This window comes from Danio aesculapii, chromosome 2 (assembly GCF_903798145.1).
Source record: "Danio aesculapii chromosome 2, fDanAes4.1, whole genome shotgun sequence".
In the NCBI taxonomy this organism is placed as follows: Eukaryota; Metazoa; Chordata; class Actinopteri; order Cypriniformes; family Danionidae; genus Danio; species Danio aesculapii.
This window is the reverse complement of record NC_079436.1, coordinates 44,136,319-44,157,676: the sequence shown is the minus strand read 5'-3', so window position 1 is coordinate 44,157,676 and position 21,358 is coordinate 44,136,319. Positions and strand designations below refer to the sequence as shown.

General features: G+C 36.1%; 1 protein-coding gene across 4 annotated transcripts in view; it reads left to right on the top strand.

Annotated features, from left to right (window-relative positions):
• Positions 1 to 21,358, top strand: part of cadm3 (cell adhesion molecule 3) — a 143,531-nt gene that overhangs the window by 81,888 nt on the left and 40,285 nt on the right. For all 4 annotated transcript variants that reach the window (XM_056480391.1, XM_056480386.1, XM_056480378.1 and 1 more), the window contains exons 3-4: positions 1,606 to 1,755; positions 9,148 to 9,300. In XM_056480391.1, coding sequence (XP_056336366.1) covers positions 1,606 to 1,755; positions 9,148 to 9,300 — 303 coding nt within the window. The remainder of the gene's footprint in view (positions 1 to 1,605; positions 1,756 to 9,147; positions 9,301 to 21,358) is intronic.

Here is a 21,358-nt window from a genome sequence, read left to right as displayed (position 1 = left end):
GGGTGGTGATGTGCAGTAGCTAGTTTTTTGTAGTTTGTTGTCAGGGTGTTGCTGTGCAGTTGCTAGTATTTTGTGGTTTGTTGTTAGGGTGGTGATGTGCAGTAGTTAGTTTTTTTGTAGTTTGTTGTCAGTGTGTTGCTGTGCAGTTGCTAGTATTTGTGGTTTGTTGTCAGGGTGGTGATGTGCAGTAGTTAGTTTTTTTGTAGTTTGTTGTCAGTGTGTTGCTGTGCAGTAGCTAGTATTTTGTGGTTTGTTGTCAGAGTGGTGATGTGCAGTTGCCAGGGCAATCTAGGTCATTCTCATGGTGTTGTAGTGCATTTGCTTCGCTGCTGTGGGGGGTTGCAGTGGTCATTCCTATCCAGCTTCTAGACTGTTCTTAATAATTGCCAGGGTGTTTCTATGCAGCTAGTATGGTGTTCTGGATGGTTTCTGTGGTATTACTCTGCAATTGCTAGGCTGTTGTGAATGGTTGTTAGGGTGTTACTATATGCTGTTGCTAGAGTATATTTTGGACTAATCATCAGGGTGTTGCTATATGTTTGCTAAGGAGTTCTGGTTCATGTTCAGCCTGTTCCCAGGCAGCTACTAGGGTATTCTGACTTGTTTCCAGGGGGTTGCAATGCTAGTCCTGTTTTTGTATCCAGTGAGCACCACAATTGAGATACAATTTATATTGTATTTATATTTAAAACATATTTATTTATTTATCTAAGGTCATAACATAAGTCACATGATTTGTTTCAGTTGTCTGTATCATGCATGACGTAGGCTAGGAACATGCCAAAATGCTATACTTACTTACTTCAAAATGTTACTACCCCTTACTTACTTACTCCCAGGGCTATTTATATATCAAAGATGATATTTAGCTGCATCACATCTAGTTTCTATGAGGTGGGTTGTTAGCCCAATGCTCAACCCCTAACTGGGAGGACCAGGACATACACACATACACTATGGACAATTTAGCTTACCCAATTAACCTATAGCATATGTCTTTGGACTGGACCGGAGCACCCGAAGGAATCCCATGTGAACACGGGGAGAACATACAAACTCCACATAGAAATGCCAACTGACCCAGCCGGGACTCGAACCAACGATCTTCTTGCTGTGAGGCGACAGCACTACCTACTGCGCCACAATGTCGCTTTTATTCCCCTTAAAGCTCATAAATATTAGATATGAGTTTTTGTAAATACTAATTTCATATCATCTGTTAAAGTGTGCTGTTTTATTTTACGTTCTTGTAAAGATCAGCATATGTCATATATTTTAATAGTCATCATACCTGTTCAATTTCATTCCTCTATCTTTTCTTGCAAATTGTGGTCTTTGATTTTCTTTTCTGGTGACTCCTGCAGTGTGAGGTGGAGGCAATGATAACGATGCTATTTTCATTTTTTTTTTCTCATCAAGAAATACACAGCCCTGCTCTCAAAGATCATGATGATGGGGACGAAGCATCTAATTTTCACCTAAGTCTCGCTCTCATTTTCTCCCTGTCTCCTTCTCCCCCCGTCTCTAACTATATCTCATTTCATGATGTCATCTTGTTTTTTTCGACTCTAATATCTGCTCATTTATCTCTCTCCTGTTGCCCAGATGATGACCCCTTTCAGCCGGTGACCCAAGATGAGACGGTGGCAGTGGGCGGGGTGGTAACCCTGACCTGCGGCGTGAAGGAAAATGATAACTCCTCCCTCCAGTGGTCCAACACGGCCCAGCAGACCCTGTACTTTGGAGAGAAAAGAGGTGGGTGTCGCCTATTTTAAAATCTACTGTAATCTACTGACCCTCGTGTTCTTACAAAGTCGGTGAGGTTACATTAGGACAAGGCTGGCAATGACCCACTCAGTATGATGGCTGGTTCCCCCTAATCAAATTATTGTGTGTGTGTGTGCGTGTGTGGTAAAGACCAAAAATTATTACCTGCCTATTATCAAGATATAAACTGTGTATTAGTATTTACAAAACACATATTACAATCTTATTCTACCTCTCTGATCTTACCCAATACGTAAACCTAACTAATAGCTTATTAAATATTAATACGCAGCAAATTACATATTTATCCAGCTAAAAGTCAGCTAATGGTTTGTTAATAGCCAGGAATATAGCTTAAGATAAATCGTGACTGAAAAATCAGGCTGACCATGTCCACACCTTTATGACCACAGTGTACTCATCCTCTGATGGCTACTTCCAGCAGGATAAACTGCCATGTCATAAAGCGTGAATCATCTCAGACTGGTTTCTTGAACATTACAATGAGTTCACTGTACTCAAATGGCCTCCACAGTCACCAGAACTCAATCCAATTGAGCACCTTTTCCAGTACCTTGTTGAATCTATACTATGATGGATTAGGGAAGTTCTTTAAAGCAAAAGGCGGTCCAACCCGGTAGTAGTAAGGTGTACTATTAAAGTGGCTGGCAAGTGTAGCGTTGATCACAAATAATTTTAAGGCTCTGCTTCTTTATCGCGTGTATGCTGTATATACAGTATGTAAACTGTTTACATGTGCTACATTTATATTGGTCTCTACCTGAAACACAAAGAAAGATGTTTTGTACTATGTCCTGGCTGCTCTTTTCCATCACAGTTTCAATTTTACACATATTTATTGAGCTAAAAGTAATAGCTAATGGTTTGATAATAGCCAGAATTGTACCTTTAGATAAAGTTTAACAGCGAAAAATCCTGCATGTATGAAGATGTTCACTCAAATACAACAATGTAAGAAGTAAAAAGATCCTGGTGGATGAACATTGATCTTTCAGTTGTGTGCTTCTATTCTATGGTGAATTATACGGCTGGGAGTCTGAGCAATCAATCAGTTCCAAAGTGTAAAACAGTCCCTGATTGGTCTTTACTCGTAGTCCCTAACCATTATAGCCACCTACCTGAGATCCAGTTTCGATTGATTGAACTTCAGGCTGTCCTCTAAAGACGTTAGAAAGCACAGCATCATCACTGCGACAAGATAAGATCCTGTTATTAATTAGCAAAGCTGCATGTAATGCAACTCCATAACGATTTTTTAATGTGTGTGCATTGAGTTATGCGGTTTTCAGGCTCATATGAATTGAAAACACTATTGTTTACTACTGTAATGTTTGGCTCAAATGTTATATTTTCTTCTTTTTCTTGGGCAATAAAGAGAGTGGATTGACTACATTTTAGTAACAAAACAGCTATTAATAATACATAAGCATGTACAAAAAGCATTCCACAAAACACCCAATTAATGAAAGTTTTTACCTGTTTAACTTACAGGCTGATACATGTAAATAAATGATGGGTTCTACACAATTCCTTCATCTTGTCTCAACACAAATTAAGTTAACTTAATATTTTACTAATTTGTAAAATTATATATAAAAAAAATAAGTGGATTGAATCCCCCCCCCCCCAAAAAAAAAAAAAAAAAAACTGAAGAATTGTGTTGTTTCAACTCATTTTAAACAATAAGAAATTATTTTGTATTTATAATTATTTATATATATATATTTTTTTTTTTAATAATTACTCATGCCTGAGGAAAGCAGCTCATATTCCTTTTAGATGATATACACTCATTGGCCACTTTATTAGGTACACCTGTCCAACTGCTTGTTAGCGCAATTTTCTAATCAGCCAATCACATGGCTGCAACTCAAAGCATTTAGGCATGTAGACAAGGTCAAGACAATCTGCTGCAGTTCAAATCGAGCATCAGAATGGGGAGTAAAGGTGATTTTAAATGTGGCATGGTTGTTGGTGCCAGACAAGCTGGTTTAAGTATTTCAGAAACTGCTGATCTACTAAGATTTTCACACACAACCATCTCTAGGGTTTACTGAGAATGGCAGAAAAAGAGAAAATGTCCAGTGAGTGGCAGTTTTGTGGGAGCAAATGCCTTGTTTATGCCAGAGGTCAGAGGCTACAATTCGCACAGGCTGTGCAGCCAACAAATCTGCATCAACTGCGTGATGCTATCATGTCAATATGGAGCAAAATCTCTGAGAAATATTTCCAGTACCTTGTTGAATCTATGCCATGTACCTAATAAAGCAACCAGTGAGTGTAGCTTTGATCACAATTTTAAGGCTCTGTTCTTCTCTGTATAGTATGTATACTGTTTACATGTACTATATTTAGTTTGGTCTCTACCTGAAACACAAACGAAGATGTTTTGTGCTATATCCTAGCTGCTTTCAGGTTATCCATAAAAATGAATGAGAACTGAAGCTGCCCATGGCTCCAAAAATAACACAAATATGAGAGGTCTACATGTTTTAGACTCTCTTCTGAAGCAGTTGTGTGAAAAGAAAGTCATTTATTTATTGAGTAGCAAACTCTCATTTGGTCACGCTGAATCCTGTTTACTAATCTCTCTTTTTCAAAATCCAATAAGCATTTAAGTACATTTATTTATATATTCTTAGTAGACTATCTAGTTTGCCGCACACACACACACACACACACACACACACACACACACACCAAAAAAAGGTGTCAAATTACAGATAAATCGGGTTGTAAGCGGCGATTCACATTGACTTTAGCAAATGGACATTTTATGACCTCTCTTTTACTCAATCGCTTTTAAGTCTGTGGTCTGTGATTGCAATTACTTGCCATTTCGCTCCGAACAGGAAATTGATTTTCGTCGGACCCTTCCTTAGAGATTTTCCCAGAGCTCTTAGTCCCTCAACACCGAACACAAGAAAGAATGCGCGAGACACCTTCCTAAAACATTAATATCACCCTAAAAACAAACAGGTGGCTCCGTGATAACAGAAAACGAGGTGATGGAGAGAGAGGGAACGGAGGGGTGACCTGATTAAAGAGGAAAACAAAAGAAGGCGACAAGAGAGCACCATGAAGAAGCAGAAATAGAAAACAGTCTATTGAATGAAAAGGATGGATGGAGCGTTAAAAGAGGGGAGAAGAGAAATGCAGCCACAAATGTGGCGCCTTAAAGCGATATAAATGTTCTTTATATACGTAGGAAGAGTTTCCAATTAAGTCCATTCGTCTGTCCCTATTGCAGTCAATCTAAATTTAGTGTGGTTTATGCTTAAAACAGGACAAAAAACAATTAGCGGTGAGAAATAAACTCGATTCGTGATAAATTCTTTGAAAACAAATCTCATTATCTCACACAATTTTGCTTCTCGAGTACATTTATCTCGTTTGAAGAATGTTTGGATATTTGGAAAGCCAAATACAGATTTTCAGCAGTGTAGAGACGAGAGCTCAGTTAAAGGTGAACAGTAGCACACAAGTGTGAAGAGATGAACAGATTAGTGTGGAGGGACGATGGATGGGTGGATGAGCGAAGAGAGATAAAGTGAGGAATGACAAAGGAGGAGTGTGTGCATGAAAGAGCAGGATGGAGGACAGAGGAACAGCAGCTGATGAAGACAAATTAAGTGCCCTTCACTTACTGATAAAGCATGAAGCGCGCACACACACACATTTACTGTAAATCTGCTTTAGACACAAGTTCTCCTTTTGTTCAAAGGTGAAGTGTGTGATTTCTGCACCATTAGCAAAAATAATAACTTTTCAAACAAGTTTTCCCCATCATTGCCAGCCTGTTTGGTCAGACAAACACAGATGGGGGAGGGGCTTTCTCATTTAGAGCAACTGATTTGACAACAATCTGTCAGTTTCTTGAAGATGACAGTGCTGTTATTTAAAATTAAACTGTTAAACAAAATAAAATTGTGTGATAAAACGACATACATCACACCAGTAGCAGTGCGATATGGCTGTATATCGGCACTGGTGGGAGGCGTGCATTGGCTCGAGTACCTTAGTGTCCTACCAGTGACGATATACAGCCATTTCGCACTGCTATAAGTGTGAAATTGCGTTTAAATACAACAGTTTGATGGCATAATTGTGTAAATACAAAAGAAAATCAAACACAGAGTCTCAAAAATTCTTTTGTAAGATGAACTGCTTTCTTCCACAATTTATTTGCATCTGCAGCTGACCATCAGAACAGCAGAAACCGTTGCAACTTCACAAACGTCACTTTAGAACTAGTATTTGAATGATTCTCTAGCATAATGTCTAAAATTATGACAAAACAGGTGATTTTGCTCACATTTTACGATTAAAAGGCTGAACGGCATGAAATGCCATCAGTCTTCAGAGATTTTCTAGTATTTCTCTGTTGCAATCAGGAGATCACAATAATTAATTCCTAAAAAAGCTAAAGCAAAGCAAACACTACCAGATTACTATGGTATAAATACAGCACTACAAAATACAAGAAAGAGAGATCGACTTACCTATTCTGTAATGATTTGTTCAGCTGTAGTTTGAAACTTATGCTGACAAAATGCTGTTTATCTTACCTTATCTTATTATGCAGTCTCTGTTGCCATTTTGTGGCGAACGTCCACCGTCTTTGCTCTGCTTAGTATGACAGGCTAATGGCCGCCAACGTGCTGAATCTCCAAAATGATAAATATTTCAAATAGGCACTGTCTTGTAAAATAAACTGCTAAAGTATATATTAATAAAGTTGCAATCTAAACAATTACATTCTCGACTAAAAAAGCTTTAAAAGTACATTATGTTGTCCAATAGCCGCAATATTTGTCAAACTGTAGTCAGTTTATTGATCCGCTGTCACTCTTAGTGGGCGGAGTCATACACAAGAGTGAAGAGGTTGTATGAGAGGCTCTCTCTCTCTCTCTCTCTCTCTCTCTCTCTCTCTCTCTCTCTCTCTATATATATATATATATATATATATATATATATATATATATATATATACCTTTGTATTACTCCTCCCTGTCTACATACAGCAACAAGCAGAGGACATTCTACAGTTTGACAAATAGTCCTGCTGTTCGACAGTATAATGCGTCACATATCCATAACCGCATCAGCGGCCATTAACCTGTCATTGAGCAGACCAAAGACGGTTGACGTTGTCCATCCACAAGAGGGTGATATTGCATAATAAGCCCTTACAGGTGAGGAAAAACCCAGCGTAATTTTAAACTACAGCTGATCAAATCATTATAATACTGGTAAGTTGCTTTTTAAGTCGGTCTCTCTCTTTTGTTTGTTATAGTGCTGTATTTATACCATAATAATTGTAGTGTGGGACTCATCTTAAAGTCTTAATACCGGAGATAGCCATCTGTTTCTAATGCGTCTCCTGTTTTCGCTATTGCAGACTAGTTCAGTAAACAGAAAGAAAGTAGAAATACCCACATGTGTTTAGATTTTTTCCTATCACAAACACAACAGTATTCTGGTAGTGTTTGCGTTGCTTTGGCTTGTTCGGGGTTAATTATTATGGTATCCTGATTGCAACAGAGAAATACTGGGAAATCTCTGTAGACTGAGATGGTATTGCATGCCGTTCATATATATAATCTTAAATATAAACATTATAATCTTAAAAAGTGAGCAAAATCACCTGTTTTTTCATCACTTTAGACATTACTCTAGAGAATCATTCAAATACTAGCTCTAAAGTGACGTTGGTGAGTTAGTAACGGCTTCTGCTGTTCTGACATCAGCTGCAGATGTAAATGAATGTCGGAAGAAAGTAGTTCCTTATACAAAAGGGTTTTGAGACTTTCCGTGTTTAATTTTTCTTTTTGATACACATGATTATGGTGTTGAACTGTTGTATAAACGCAATATCACACTCGTAGCAGTGCGATGTGGCTGTATAATCGTCACTGGTGGGAGACTAAGGCACTCGGCCTGCGGCCTCAAGCCAACGCACGCCTCCCACTAGTGCCAATATACAGCCATATCACACTGCTACTCGTGTGATATTATATATATATATATATATATATATATATATATATATATATATATATATATATATATATATATATATATAATATCACACGAGTAGCAGTGTGAGATGTTTTCTTTCAATGGTGAGAATAAAAGTAACAACCTTCTAATCAAAAAGTCACAATGTCCTTTGTATTTATTAATCAGTGGTGGGAAACCATGAGAGAGAGACTGTATATTTAAATATATAAATCTTTCAGAAGTTAACTTTTTTGAAAGCATAGCATATAAATCTATATTAGCATATAGATGACATTAAAGCTTAGACACATTTTTTATGTATGTTTTATCTTATTTCTAAATGGAAATTAGGAAATTAGCTTTCTCTTTTAAGATATAGAATAATTCATTTAAACCCATTTTAAGTATGACATAAACCCTGAGCATTTGAACATGCTTGTTCAATGCTCATCCGCTTGGCTTGCTCTGATGAACAATACTGTTAACCAATCAGAATGTAGGTCATTTACATAATGGATTCCCAAATGTACATTCCAGGGCTTGGTTGAACACAAACCTAATCGGAAGCATGAGTGTCTGCACTGTCATTTCTCTGGGTGGAATCATCGGGTAGTCAATATCGAGTGTATCTACAAGGGTTGCTATAGTAATAATGTCAGCATCAGCACGATGCCAAGAGACTTTCTCATACAACAACTGAGAGTAGCTGTCAGTAGAAAGAGAGCACAGAGAACTGGAAAGTTTGCCTGTACTCGTGTCTGTCATCTCACTGTGCTGCTGAACTCACCAGATCTGGAAGAGAACAGAGGCATTTTATGCATTCATGCATACAGTATACTATCCAAAACTGCTGACTCGTTACGCTGTTCACTACATGGTGAACATCACATGGCTCGCTAGATGCAAGCAAAAAGGAAAGTGTTTGGATCAGACAATATTGCGCACTCTGCATGATGTTGTAAACGTCACATTGCTGAATAATGAATGGAAAAAAAGCTTTGAAATCTGATCTGACCTTTCAAACTAAGAGGTGTACTTAAAGAAAAAACACATTTTAATTGGATCTCAGAGGCATTCGAACATTGTGCGGATGGGGTTTGTACAGATAAGACTGCTTATGTTCTGTTTTGTTGTTGCTGTTGTCGTTTTGCTTGTGATACAGCAAGGAAATGTAAATGTTACAGAGAGAGATGGTGGAAAGCAATCACATAAATCTAAATCACAATGGTTTTGCTGCCAGATATTTTGACTTGCGTTATCAGCCGACTTCAGGGGAGGGAAATAAAATGCTAAAACTTGTAGTGTACGGCACCTATGTAGTGTATGTGTTCCTCTTATCGGTTCTGTCTTTTTCAGCACTGAGAGATAACCGTATCCAGTTGGTAAAGTCCACGGCCACGGAGCTGATAATCACCATCGGGGATGTTCAGCTGTCAGATGATGGAGAATATACCTGTTCCATTTTCACCATGCCTGTACGGACCGCACGAGCCACAGTTACTGTACTCGGTAAGTGTGTATGTGTGCGCGCATTTTCTCTTAGAGTGGGAGCTCTCAGTAGAAATTGCTATTGCTATATACAGTATATCAAGGCTGTAAGTAGTGATGTGCTCATACCGATTGCCAATTTGTTTACAAGCAACAGGCCAATTCCAATTTGTGGTTCATTTATTTTTTTACTTTACATGAATCATGTAATTGACTCATCCTGTACTTTTAGACAAAAATAACTAAATTTGACCAAATGGCAATTTAAGGGATAGTATTTGTGTAATTATGAGAGTGTGTACACAGAGATAAGGCTATCTATCTATCTATCTATCTATCTATCTATCTATCTATCTATCTATCTATCTATCTATCTATCTATCTATCTATCTATCTATCTATCTATCTATCTATCTATCTATCCATCCATCCATCCATCCATCCATCCATCCATCCATCCATCCATCCATCCATCCATCCATCCATCCATCCATCCATCCATCCATCCATCCATCCATCCATCCATCCATCCATCCATCCATCCATCCATCATTCTATCTATCATTCTATCTATCGTTCTACCCATCCATCCATCTATACATCCATCCTATCAGTCATTCTGTCATTTGATTTATCTTTGTCTGTTGTTTTATGAATTCTATACCTACCTATCCATCCATCCATCCATCCATCCAATCATTCTGTCATTTAATTTATCATTTGATTACATTGTTGTCTATTGTTCTACTAGTGTCTACCATCATCATTATCTATCTATCTATCTATCTATCTATCTATCTATCTATCTATCTATCTATCTATCTATCTATCTATCTATCTATCTATCTATCTATCTATCTATCTATCTATCTGTCTATCTGTCTATCTGTCTATCCATCTGTCCATCTGTCCATCTATCCATCTATCCATCTATCCATCTATCCATCTATCCGTCTATCCGTCTATCCGTCTATCCGTCTATCCGTCTATCCGTCTATCCGTCTGTCTGTCCGTCTGTCCATCTGTCCATCTGTCCATCTATCCATCTATCCATCTATCCATCTATCCATCTATCCATCTATCCATCTATCCATCTATCTATCTATCTATCTATCTATCTATCTATCTATCTATCTATCTATCTGTCTGTCTGTCTGTCTGTCTGTCTGTCTGTCTGTCTGTCTGTCTGTCTGTCCGTCTGTCCGTCTATCCATCTATCCATCTATCCATCTATCTATCTATCTATCTATCTATCTATCTATCTATCTATCTATCTATCTATCTATCTATCTATCTATCTATCTATCTATTTATCTATCTACCTACCTACCTACCTACCTACCTTTCTGTCTGTCTCTCTGTCTGTCTGTCCGTCCGTCCGTCTTTCTATCATTCTATCTATCATTGTGTCATTTGATTCTATCTTTGTTTTATCTATTTTATCCATCCATCCATCAAATCATTCTGTCATTTTATTTATCATTCTATCATTTGATTATATTGTTGTCTATTGTTCTAGCAGTGTCTACCATTGCTATTATCTTTCCATCCATCCATCCATCCATCTACCCATCCATCCATCCTTCTAATCATCCTGTCATTTGATTATATTGTTGTCTATTGTTCTATCATTGTTTACCATTGTCATTATCCATCCATTCATCCATCCGTCGTTCAATTTATCATTCTGTCGTTTGATTCTATATTTGTCTGTTGTTTTATCTATTCTATACCTATCTACCTATCTATCTATCATTTTATTTATCAGTTGTTTACATTGTTGTCTATTGTTCTACCAGTGTCTACCATTGTCATCATCCATCCATCCATCCATCCATCCTGTCATTTTATTTATCATTTGATTATATTGTTGTCTATTGTTCTACCAGTGTCTGTCATCGTCATTATCCATCCATCCTTCCATCCATCCATCCATCCATCCATCCATCCATCCATCCATCCATCCATCCATCCATCCATCCATCTATCCATCCATCTATCATTCATTCCTATCCTTCCACATCACACATCTATGACTACCATGGGTGCCTTATATCATGGCCTTTCAATTAATATATTTTGTCTCCTCTAAGAGCATGGTTTTTCTATTAGATGATTATGAAAGCTCTCAAAGTGATTTTAGCCACAAATGGCCAGTTATTGAAATGGTGATGCAATAGACACCATTAGAAAATTAAACCATTGCTGTCATTCAGTCAAACACTGGCATGGGACTGATACAGATGGCTCCTGCTGTTAAACATATAAAATTTAAATATTAAAATATTGAATTTTTGAATCATACATTCGCAATAGTGCTTTGGAGGTCAGGGAGTGAGTAGCTGGCAGGTTCAGTGAGTTCTTAAGAATGTTTGTCTATCTGATTCTGAGGGATAAATAAGAGTAATTTGTTTATAAGTCAGACTACACTGTTTATGCTGTTTGTTGGTTTGTTTTTTTGTGTGTAAGGTGAAGGCAAATCAATGTTTTCTTGTAGGGCTCCCGACATTTTGTGACCTTTATTTCTGCCAGTGTTACCAAGTTTTGTTGGAGGTCCTGCTGGTGCCGCAACCGTTTTACCTACTGATAAGCGATGACATTCTGTTGCGAATGAGATGCATCAAGGAACGTAGCAAAAGTGGAATGAAATAACAATACTAGTTTGACCCCATGGATTGGTTTGGTACAAAAGAAAACACAGCAATGACCAGACTAAATGCGTTTCACTGCAACAATTGTTTACATCAGTGCTCAACATGCAGTGAAATCCAGTGAGAAGAGTTTGAGTTCAAAAAACACAAAGTTCTAGTTTAAAGCCAAATGAAACAGCACTGATATCCTCCTTCACAAAAATCAGCTGAAACACGGTCCTACTATAAACATGCTGGAAGGCTTTTCATTTCACACGTGTCCCATGATTTCTTTAAAAGTCATGGAATATCAGGCATTTTTTGTTTGTTGTTTTAAATGTTAGTTTCCATTTATCAAAATGTCCTTTTTCTACACAATATTTTTTGATTTTTATGTATATTACACTTAAACAATTTTAATAATTTAATACTTACATTTTAATACATCGACTGGCAGTCACGTAAGTCAAATGCAGTCAGCAGACTGTACCTGTTAATTAAAGCTACACTGTAAACAGTCAACTTTATCAAATGAAATGAGTGTAGTTAACTCAAAATTGACTGAAAGTTAATTCTACTCATTTAAAAAGAGTTTTGAACTCAATGTTGAAGTCAATGAGTTAATTAAATGACTATTGCAACTCTCTGCTAGCCGGGCTTCCAGCTAATTCTATCAAACCTCTTCAGCTGCTTCAGAACGCAGCAGCACGAGTGGTCTTTGATGAACCCAAAAGAGCTCATGTCACTCCGCTACTCACCCGTTTGCACTGGCTGCCAGTTGCTGCTCGCATCAAATTCAAAGCTCTGATGTTTGCTTACAAAGCGACCTCTGGCTTTGCTCCTTCGTATCTGCTCTCACTTCTGTGAATGAACGTCGCCTCGTTGTTCCATCCCAAAGAGGGAAGAAATCACTTTCCCGAACTCTCACATTCAATCTGCCCAGTTGGTGGAATGAACTCCCTAACTACATCAGAACAGCAGAGTCACTTGCTGTCTTCAAGAAACGACTAAAAACTCAACTGTTTAGTCTCCACTTTCCTTCCTAATCTTAACTGCCTCTCTGGCTATACCACTAACTGTACTCTCTCTCAAAAAAAAAAAAAAAAAAATTTACTAATGCTTTGCTTCTTAGACTTTACACACCTGAAACTTGTCTATAGCACTTGTTCACTGCTGCTCTTATAGTTGTGTAAACTGCTTCCTTGTCCTCATTTGTAAGTCGCTTTGGATAAAAGCGTCTGCTAAATGACTAAATGTAAATGTAAATGTAAATACCTCATTACTTCAACTCAAATGGATTAAGTTCACAATACTCATATAGATTAGTTTTTTGAAACTAAAATGATTTGTAGCAATCGGTTTCCTCTAACGGTTTGAGTTGCCTTAACTTACTGAGTTTTACAGTACTCAGTTGGTTTGAGTTCTCTTCATTTATTGGGTTTGACATTGCTCAGATTTCTTCGTTTACTCAAATGGATTAAGTTCATAGTACTCATTAGGATTTGTTTTTGAACTTAAATGGTTTGTTGCAATTGGTTTCCTTAATTGGTTTGAGTTACTTTAACTTATTGGGTTTTACAGTGTAACATTAAACATAATATACATTTTAGTTCAATATACAAGAACTTGACTTTAAAATAACTCTTCAAAGATTAGGGGCCCTATCATACACCAGGCGCAATGCGCGACGCAATTGTTGTTTGCTAGTTACAGCTTGGTGCAAAAGTCGTTTTGACGTTTTGCGCCACACTGTTTAAATAGCAAATGCATTTGCGCTCATATGTGCGCCCATAGGCGTTCTGGTCTCAAAAAGGATTTGTGTTCAGGTGCATTGCTGGTGCGTTGCTATTTTGAGAAACCTAAACAGACCAGATCAAATCAGGTCTAGCGCAGAGCGCGTTAGTTGTGCGCCTCGCTGACACATTGCTTAATACACACAGGGTGTACAGCAATATGCAAATATCTTTACAAATGAAAAAGAATTAAAATATTCAATATATATATATATAGGATATAATAAGGATATATATAGGATATCAATATAAAGGATTAAAATATTACAAACAATATTATTTTCTAGCTTCCATAATTATAAAAACCATACTTTAATGCCTTCTTCATCTTGGGGGCTTTTTCAGTTTATTCATGACAATTTGCTTTTGTATAATGTTATTAATATTAGCAGTATTATTTATTATATGCATATTTATATTTGTTTTATTAAAAACAAGCATAGATTTGTCCACCTGTCAGGTTTAGGACCATAAGGGGCACAGAACGTGTATTTGGATATAACTCAGTTTTTGACTTCGTTATTATTGTTCATTTATTAATTTGCTGGAAATTAGAACTGAATTTAGAAATAGTTTTGAAACAAATCTTTGCGCTTAACAAATGAAATTAATTATGTATAGACTAATAGATGTCTGTGCGTACAACACGTTTCCCTATCCACGAGAGTGAAAGTGAAAGTAAATCATGAGGAGGCTCATCTCTCATTCTCGCGCTGCAGATGCTCTGTTTAACTGTTTTCTCGCTAGTGAAGCGTTCAGGTTTTCCACTTACAAAGTCCACCATGTAAATGCACCATGGTGCGACGCAACTAACTCTTAAAGGGAATGGGAGATGAGACTCTAATTGGTTTATTCTCAAAACACACCTATAACTCATTAAGAGAATAAGCTCAACCCTGTAAGACCATGCGCCATGGCGCAAAGTGGACTTTTCCGTCCTTAAAATAGCAAAAGTGGATTCTGACACACTCTTAATGCTTTTGCACCCTGTGCTTTGCACTTTGCGCATGGATCATTAAAATAGAGCCCTAAGTGTTAAAAAATAGACAACAGAAATTCTAAATTTAACGTTTATAAAAACAACTATTGAGCTATCAAATATGAGAAAGGAAGCACTTTGCACCCACACTAACAGTTTTTTTTTCAAAATCTAAGGTAAATTAAATTATCCATTGTTGTTCTCATAATATTAATTAAAGTTATTTTATTATGTCTAATTATTTTAGTATATTATTTTAATTTTATATTATTAATATATACCAGGGTTTAACTTTGGTTTGAGAAGTGGAGGGACACAAAACTGAGGAAAATGTTTTCATTTTAAATCCCATTACCTGCATTCACATATATATAGGGACTATGCTGTACAAAATCCAGGTAAAAATAGGCTGATTAAACACATTTAATTTCAAACTAACCTAAAAATATTTTTAAAGAAAGAAAAAAGTGTTCTGAATCATAATTTTATAATATCAATTGCATGTAGGCATCAGCAAAATGAAATTCTATGGAAATGATATAAAAATATTGATCGTTTTTTTATTAATTGTAAAATAAAAATAAAATATTTGTCTGTGCAGCGCAACCTAAACTTAATGAACATCTACACACTATAAAACCCAAACAGTTAAGGTAACTCAAACCATTTGAGGAAACCGATTGCAACAAACCATTTAAGTTCAAAAACTAATCCTAATGAGTACTGTAAACCTAATCCATTTGAGTAAAAGAAGCAATTTGAGCACAGTAAAACCCAATAAAGGAAAAGAACTTTAATCAACTGAGTACTGTAAAACTCAAAAAGTTAAGGCAACTCAAATCGGAAACTGATTGCTACAAACCATTTGAGTAAAAAAAAAAACTAATCTATATGAGTACTGTGAACTTACTCCATTTAAGTTGAAGTAATGAGGTATTAACTCATTACCGTCAATACTGAGTTCAAAACTCTTTTCAAATGAGTAGAATTAACTTTCAGTAAATTTTTTGTTAACTACACTCATTTGCTTTGATAAAGTTGACTGTTGGGCTTTACAGTGCAGGTGTAGACATATTTTGTCTAACAGAAAATATCATTATTCAGAGCTAATATACTGAATCCATGTTCCCATTATAGTCATCTTATGCTGCGGCTTGGAATATGCTCATACCTGCTCATTAGAACTTTCACAGAGTTATTTTTAGAGCATGAATGCAAAGTTATTAGACACAGACTCTCTCTGTCCATCCATGGCGCGCAGATAAAAAAATCTGAAAAAATGAGGGGAATACAAATGGGATTTTGAAAAGTGGGAAGCACATGTCCCTCCTGTCCCCAGTGGAAGTTACACCCCTCAATATATAGCCAAAACAGTGGTCTGTTTTCATAAGATGTCAAGGAAATTCTAGCCTGATCTCACGAGAAAACGTAAGTATTTTATGTTTTGTCAGTTTAGTGGCTAATTCATACGAGTTCAGTCGTAAGAAAATGTACGATTTTAGAAAAGAGGCCTGGCACCCAACTGTCATTGGGGGATAAGCAAATTGTACTAAATTGTATAAATGAGATCTTATAAAATTTATACAAATTAGCCACTAAATCAAAAAGTTACGAATTGTTGCGAGATTGTGTTGGAAATTCGATATTCGATATTAGGTCATTCAATATTTGGCTAAAAAGTTGGAACCCTGATTCTACAAATCACCAGCAATTATCATGCTTGTACTGTAGTAGCACTAACAGGAGCCATTGGCAGAAATGTGAGATGTTAATGTCAACTTATGTTGTATTAATAATGTATTAAATCTATATATAATAATGTTAATAAATCATATTACTGTGCTTTTGCATGGAGGATCTTATTTTTGATAACAATGTCATAGAAATATAAATTCTCCCACTTCTGCTACTCTCAAGCTGCTGTCAAATGTGCAATTCTCAGAGACAAATCTCGATTTAAAAAAATATTAATATTACATGTACCATGCTACCAAATCAGGTGTTAGTGCTAACATCTGCAAAATTTAGTGGCTCTCAAATGTTAGTCTGAAGCCCCGTCTTGCCATAATTTCGCAGCACAGTCACTTTTGATCAAATTTTTATTCACATTCAATTCAGACCGAAAGGTCACACTGAAAAGCTCACCAAGCCCACAGCACTCAGCAGTACACTGTATATATACTGTATATAGTGCACTATATATATTTGTGTAACAGTACAAAAAATGACAGTTCAATACATACTGTTGTTTAGAAGTCACATTGCGGTTTGCTTTCAGTGCTACAGGGAAAAAAACAAACCATGGTTTTTGTTGGTAATATTTTTTATTAAACATTGGTTTACTGAACAAACTGTCAAAGCTGAAAAAAAAGCTGAAATGCTTGGATGCAAAATATTTGAATGAATAATCACACTTTTGTTCCTATCTGCTCTGTCTATTTGATGCACACGAGTGCACTGGTTCTTGTTTAGGTGAAATTTAAGTAGGCTTGCTGTCAGAATCATTTTTTATGTAAAATGGAAAAGACTTGCATTAATTTGTAACACTTACAGACAGGTATACAAGCAAATACAAGATGTAAGTTGTGTGCTGAGGGAAATGCATTAAAGAAAACGTACTGACAGTATTGTGAGACGCGTAGGTTGAATTTATGAATGATTGAATTTAAATCGCTTAATATTATAAAGCACGTCTCAAGTTAAAAACGTGGATCATGCTCTTATCTGACAGCGGCTCACTCTTTGTCTTTATATTTCAAATATTCGTATTATTCTGAATTCGTTTTGCCATGAAGATAGTCAATGAAGCTGACATGGCATTAAATAAAAGATATCATATCATCAATATTTTTCAAACATATTTTTATTATCAAAGTATGTCAGTATAAACAATACTGTCTCATCCTAGATGAAAATCTCAGTTTGATATACTTTCCACACACAGAGAAGTTCGGCATGTTCTCTATGTTCGTTCAGTTTTCCTCGATACTGGGCTGCACAATATTGATATTGCAATATTTTATTTTTCTTTGATAAATATTGTGATATGAATACACTTTCACAAGATGGTTCAGATAGCTTTCTCTTACAATTGTCTGGGGAGTCTAACAGTATTCAGGTACAGAAATTAAATAATCACAATGTTAAAAAAATGCTTTTCTTACTTTGTTTTGTCTCATTTCTAATCTAAATATCTAAAGATAGATCAAGGACATAAGTAAATCAAGTAAAAATATTGTTTTCTTTTCACCTTCAGAAGAAATAAGTCAAAATGCATTTGCTATTTACATGGCGGACTTTGTAAATGGAAAAACTGAACGCTTCACTAGCAAGAAAACAGTTAAACAGACCATTTGCAGCGAGAGGATAAAGAATGAGCCTCCTCCAACCGGCCATTATTTTCTCTTTCTCTCTTTTGTGGATAAGGAAATGGGGATGTACACACTCCACTGAAGACATCCATTAGCCTACATATTTAATTTCGTTTGTTAAGCGCAAAGATTCGTTTCAAAACTATTTCTACATTCAGTTCTAATTTCCAGTGTGGTCAAAAAACTGAGTTATATCCAAACACACATGCTATGCCCCATTAGGTCCAAAACCCGACAGGTGGACAAATCTAAGCTTGTTTTAATAAAAACAAATATAAATATGCATATTGTTTAGTTTGTTCTTTTTTAATTTGTAAAGATATTTGTGTATTGCTGTAGATCCACGTGTTTAAACAATGTGTAAGTGAGCCGCACAACTAATGCTCTCTGCGCTGGGCTTTAGACCTACTTTCAGCTGGTCAATTGCGCAGTATATTTTAGTTCCTCAAAATAGCAACGCATCAACAATGCGCCTTAACACACCTCTTTTCTAGACCAGAACACCCATGAGTCCACAAATGGATTTGCTATTTAAACAATGTGACGGAAAACCTTATTGCGCCGAGTGTATGATAGGGCCCGAAGAGTTTTTCCTTATAATAAGCAAACTTATTTACTAATGGGGTAAGAAAAATTATCTTATTTTCACTTTGATGTGTATATATTCACTCTCAGAAATAAAGGTATGCAAGCTGTCACTGGGGTGGTTCCTTTTCAAAAGGTACACATTTATACCTAAAGGGTCCTTATTGGTACATCAAACATACATACAGTAGTAGTACCTAAATATTTTAAGAGGAAAACTTTTGTACTTTTTAAGTACTAATATGTATCCTTGAGTATTAATATAGTCCTTTTAAGTTCAAATTTGTACCTTTTGAAAAGGTGCTACCCCAGTTACAGCTCATATACCTTTATTTCTGAAAGTGTTTGGACCAGAAACAAGACAAATATGCTAAGTAAAAAAATTATATTATTGATATTAATTAAATTATATTAATGAAATTTATGTTTTATTTTTAAAAGCGTTCATCCTTTAAATAATTAAATACAATTAATCTTTGTTAAACATCCAAACATCCAAATTTTTGGTGCCCAGATGTTTTAAACTGTCTTAAAATGCTCAGTCACAGACCTTAAAAACACATGCAAATGATAAAGTTTCGCTCTTTTATGGTTAAACTTAGCAGTGACTTTGAAGGGCATCTGCCGCATAAAACATATGCCAGAGTAATTGGTGGTTCACTATGCTGTGAAGACCCCTGATAAATCAGGGACTAAGCTGAAGGATAGTGAGTGAGTATTGATATTCCCTTTAGTGAGTGAGTATATCCCTTATATTGGATATTGCAAAAAGTAAAATATTATTTAATAGGGATGACATGGTGACTCAGTGGTTAGCACTGTCACCTTAGCAAGAAGGTCACTGGTTTGAGTCCCAGCTGGGTCAGTTGGCATTTCTGTGTGGAGTTTGCATGTTCTCCCAGTGTTCACATGGGTTTCCTCCAGGTGCTCTGGTTTCTCCCATAGTCAAAAGACATGCGCTATAGGTGAATTGAATAAGCTAAATTTTCCGTAGTGTATGTGTGTATGGATGTTTTCCAGTACTGGTTTGCAGCTAGAATGGTATTTTCTGTGTAAAACATATGCTGGATAAGTTAGCGGTTCTTTCCACTGTGGCGACCACTGATGAACAGGGGACTAAGCCAAAGGTAAATGAATGAATGTATATTATTTGATAAAAACTTTCTGAAGCCATGCTGCAAACCAACATGATTAAACACCCATTCACGATTTGCCACTGATAACTTACATCTGTGCTTCACCTCTTTTAAAAAAAATATAACACCAGCGGCTCCGTGTAAGCATGTTTGATGTGACCAAGCCCACGCAAACCTGCACACCTCTCCACATTTTCTGCCACGTTTTTTGGGGGGGAAATCTGCATAATTGATTTAAACGCAGTCAAATTTGTTAAACGGGAGCTGAGAGTGTTGTACTGCTTTTGGCCGATAAAAAATTTGCATTTGCCAATTTATTATATAATAAGAAAAACATGCAAAGGGCAGACTGAGTTAATGGTGGACTTCTGAATTCTGTAGAAATCTACAGGAAATGGTTTCATTTACAGATTTTAACAGAACTTACTTCTATTTTTAAAATATATTTATTATGTTTTTTGTCCAGTCTCTGTAATTCTGTTGCACTGTAGATGCTCTGTCACGAAAACAAATTCCTCGTATGTGTGAACATTCCTGACAATAAAGCTCTTTCTGATTCTAATGTAACATCAGTCGACAGTTATAGGCGTTTTTCCATCAAGTATCTATACATAATCAGAGAATATTTTAAATTTTACTTCACACCAAAACAAAATACTGCACTTTTTACTTCACTATCCACCTTTTACGCTGACTACTGCATTTCAGACTATGGTTTTCACTTCCATTTTGTGGAAGTTTCATTCAAAAGAACTGAAACAAATTCCTTCAGATAATAAGGTTGTGCTACAAATAATCCATACCCATGGTGAAAACGGTGAAAGGTGTGTTTGGCTATGTGCTGTATTTTTATCCTGTCATGAAAATAACTTTACGCTTTATATCCTAACGTGACCATAGTATCACAAGCATATCTGTGGCCAAAGCTCTTTTGAGTTCACTGTGTTTTGTTCCTCCCTTCTTTTAGTGTTCCCTTATATTCAGTATGTGTCTGTAATGTTACTGCTGGAAAGACTTGTTTCCAGTTTTTTGGGATTATTCATGGTCTGCTAAAAGTAATTTGTTAATTCTAATAAGTTGACTTTTAATAATGGATAAACTGTGAGGAGAATAATGAAAACTTATTGTAGCTAGTTTTTAAAAATATGTCACTTTTTTTACAGTTTAATAGAAGTTACTCCCATAATTCACACAAAACATCATGTAGCTTGTTTATTAGGGTAAAATGGATGCAGGAAAAAATGTAGTAAAAATGAATTTTGAAGTGGAGAATATGAGTTGTGAACAAGCTAAATCTTGTCAGTAAACCTGTTAAATCAGTTCACAGTTATTTCAAAAGATCCAATTTGCATCTGTTTTCAAGTCAACAAATTTTCTGATTTACATGGTAAATACAGAAACAGGAGATCCTCTCAACTCGAGTGCCTGCGACTGATGGCACTAAATGTTAGCTATTAATGTTAAATTTAAGGATTTTTCATTGCAAATGGAATTCATATTTAGGTCACGACTGTTGGTTGTTTGTGAACAAAATCTGCTGTAAAAGGTCAAGCTGTTTAAGCCCTCTGCATAAAATGGTTGAATG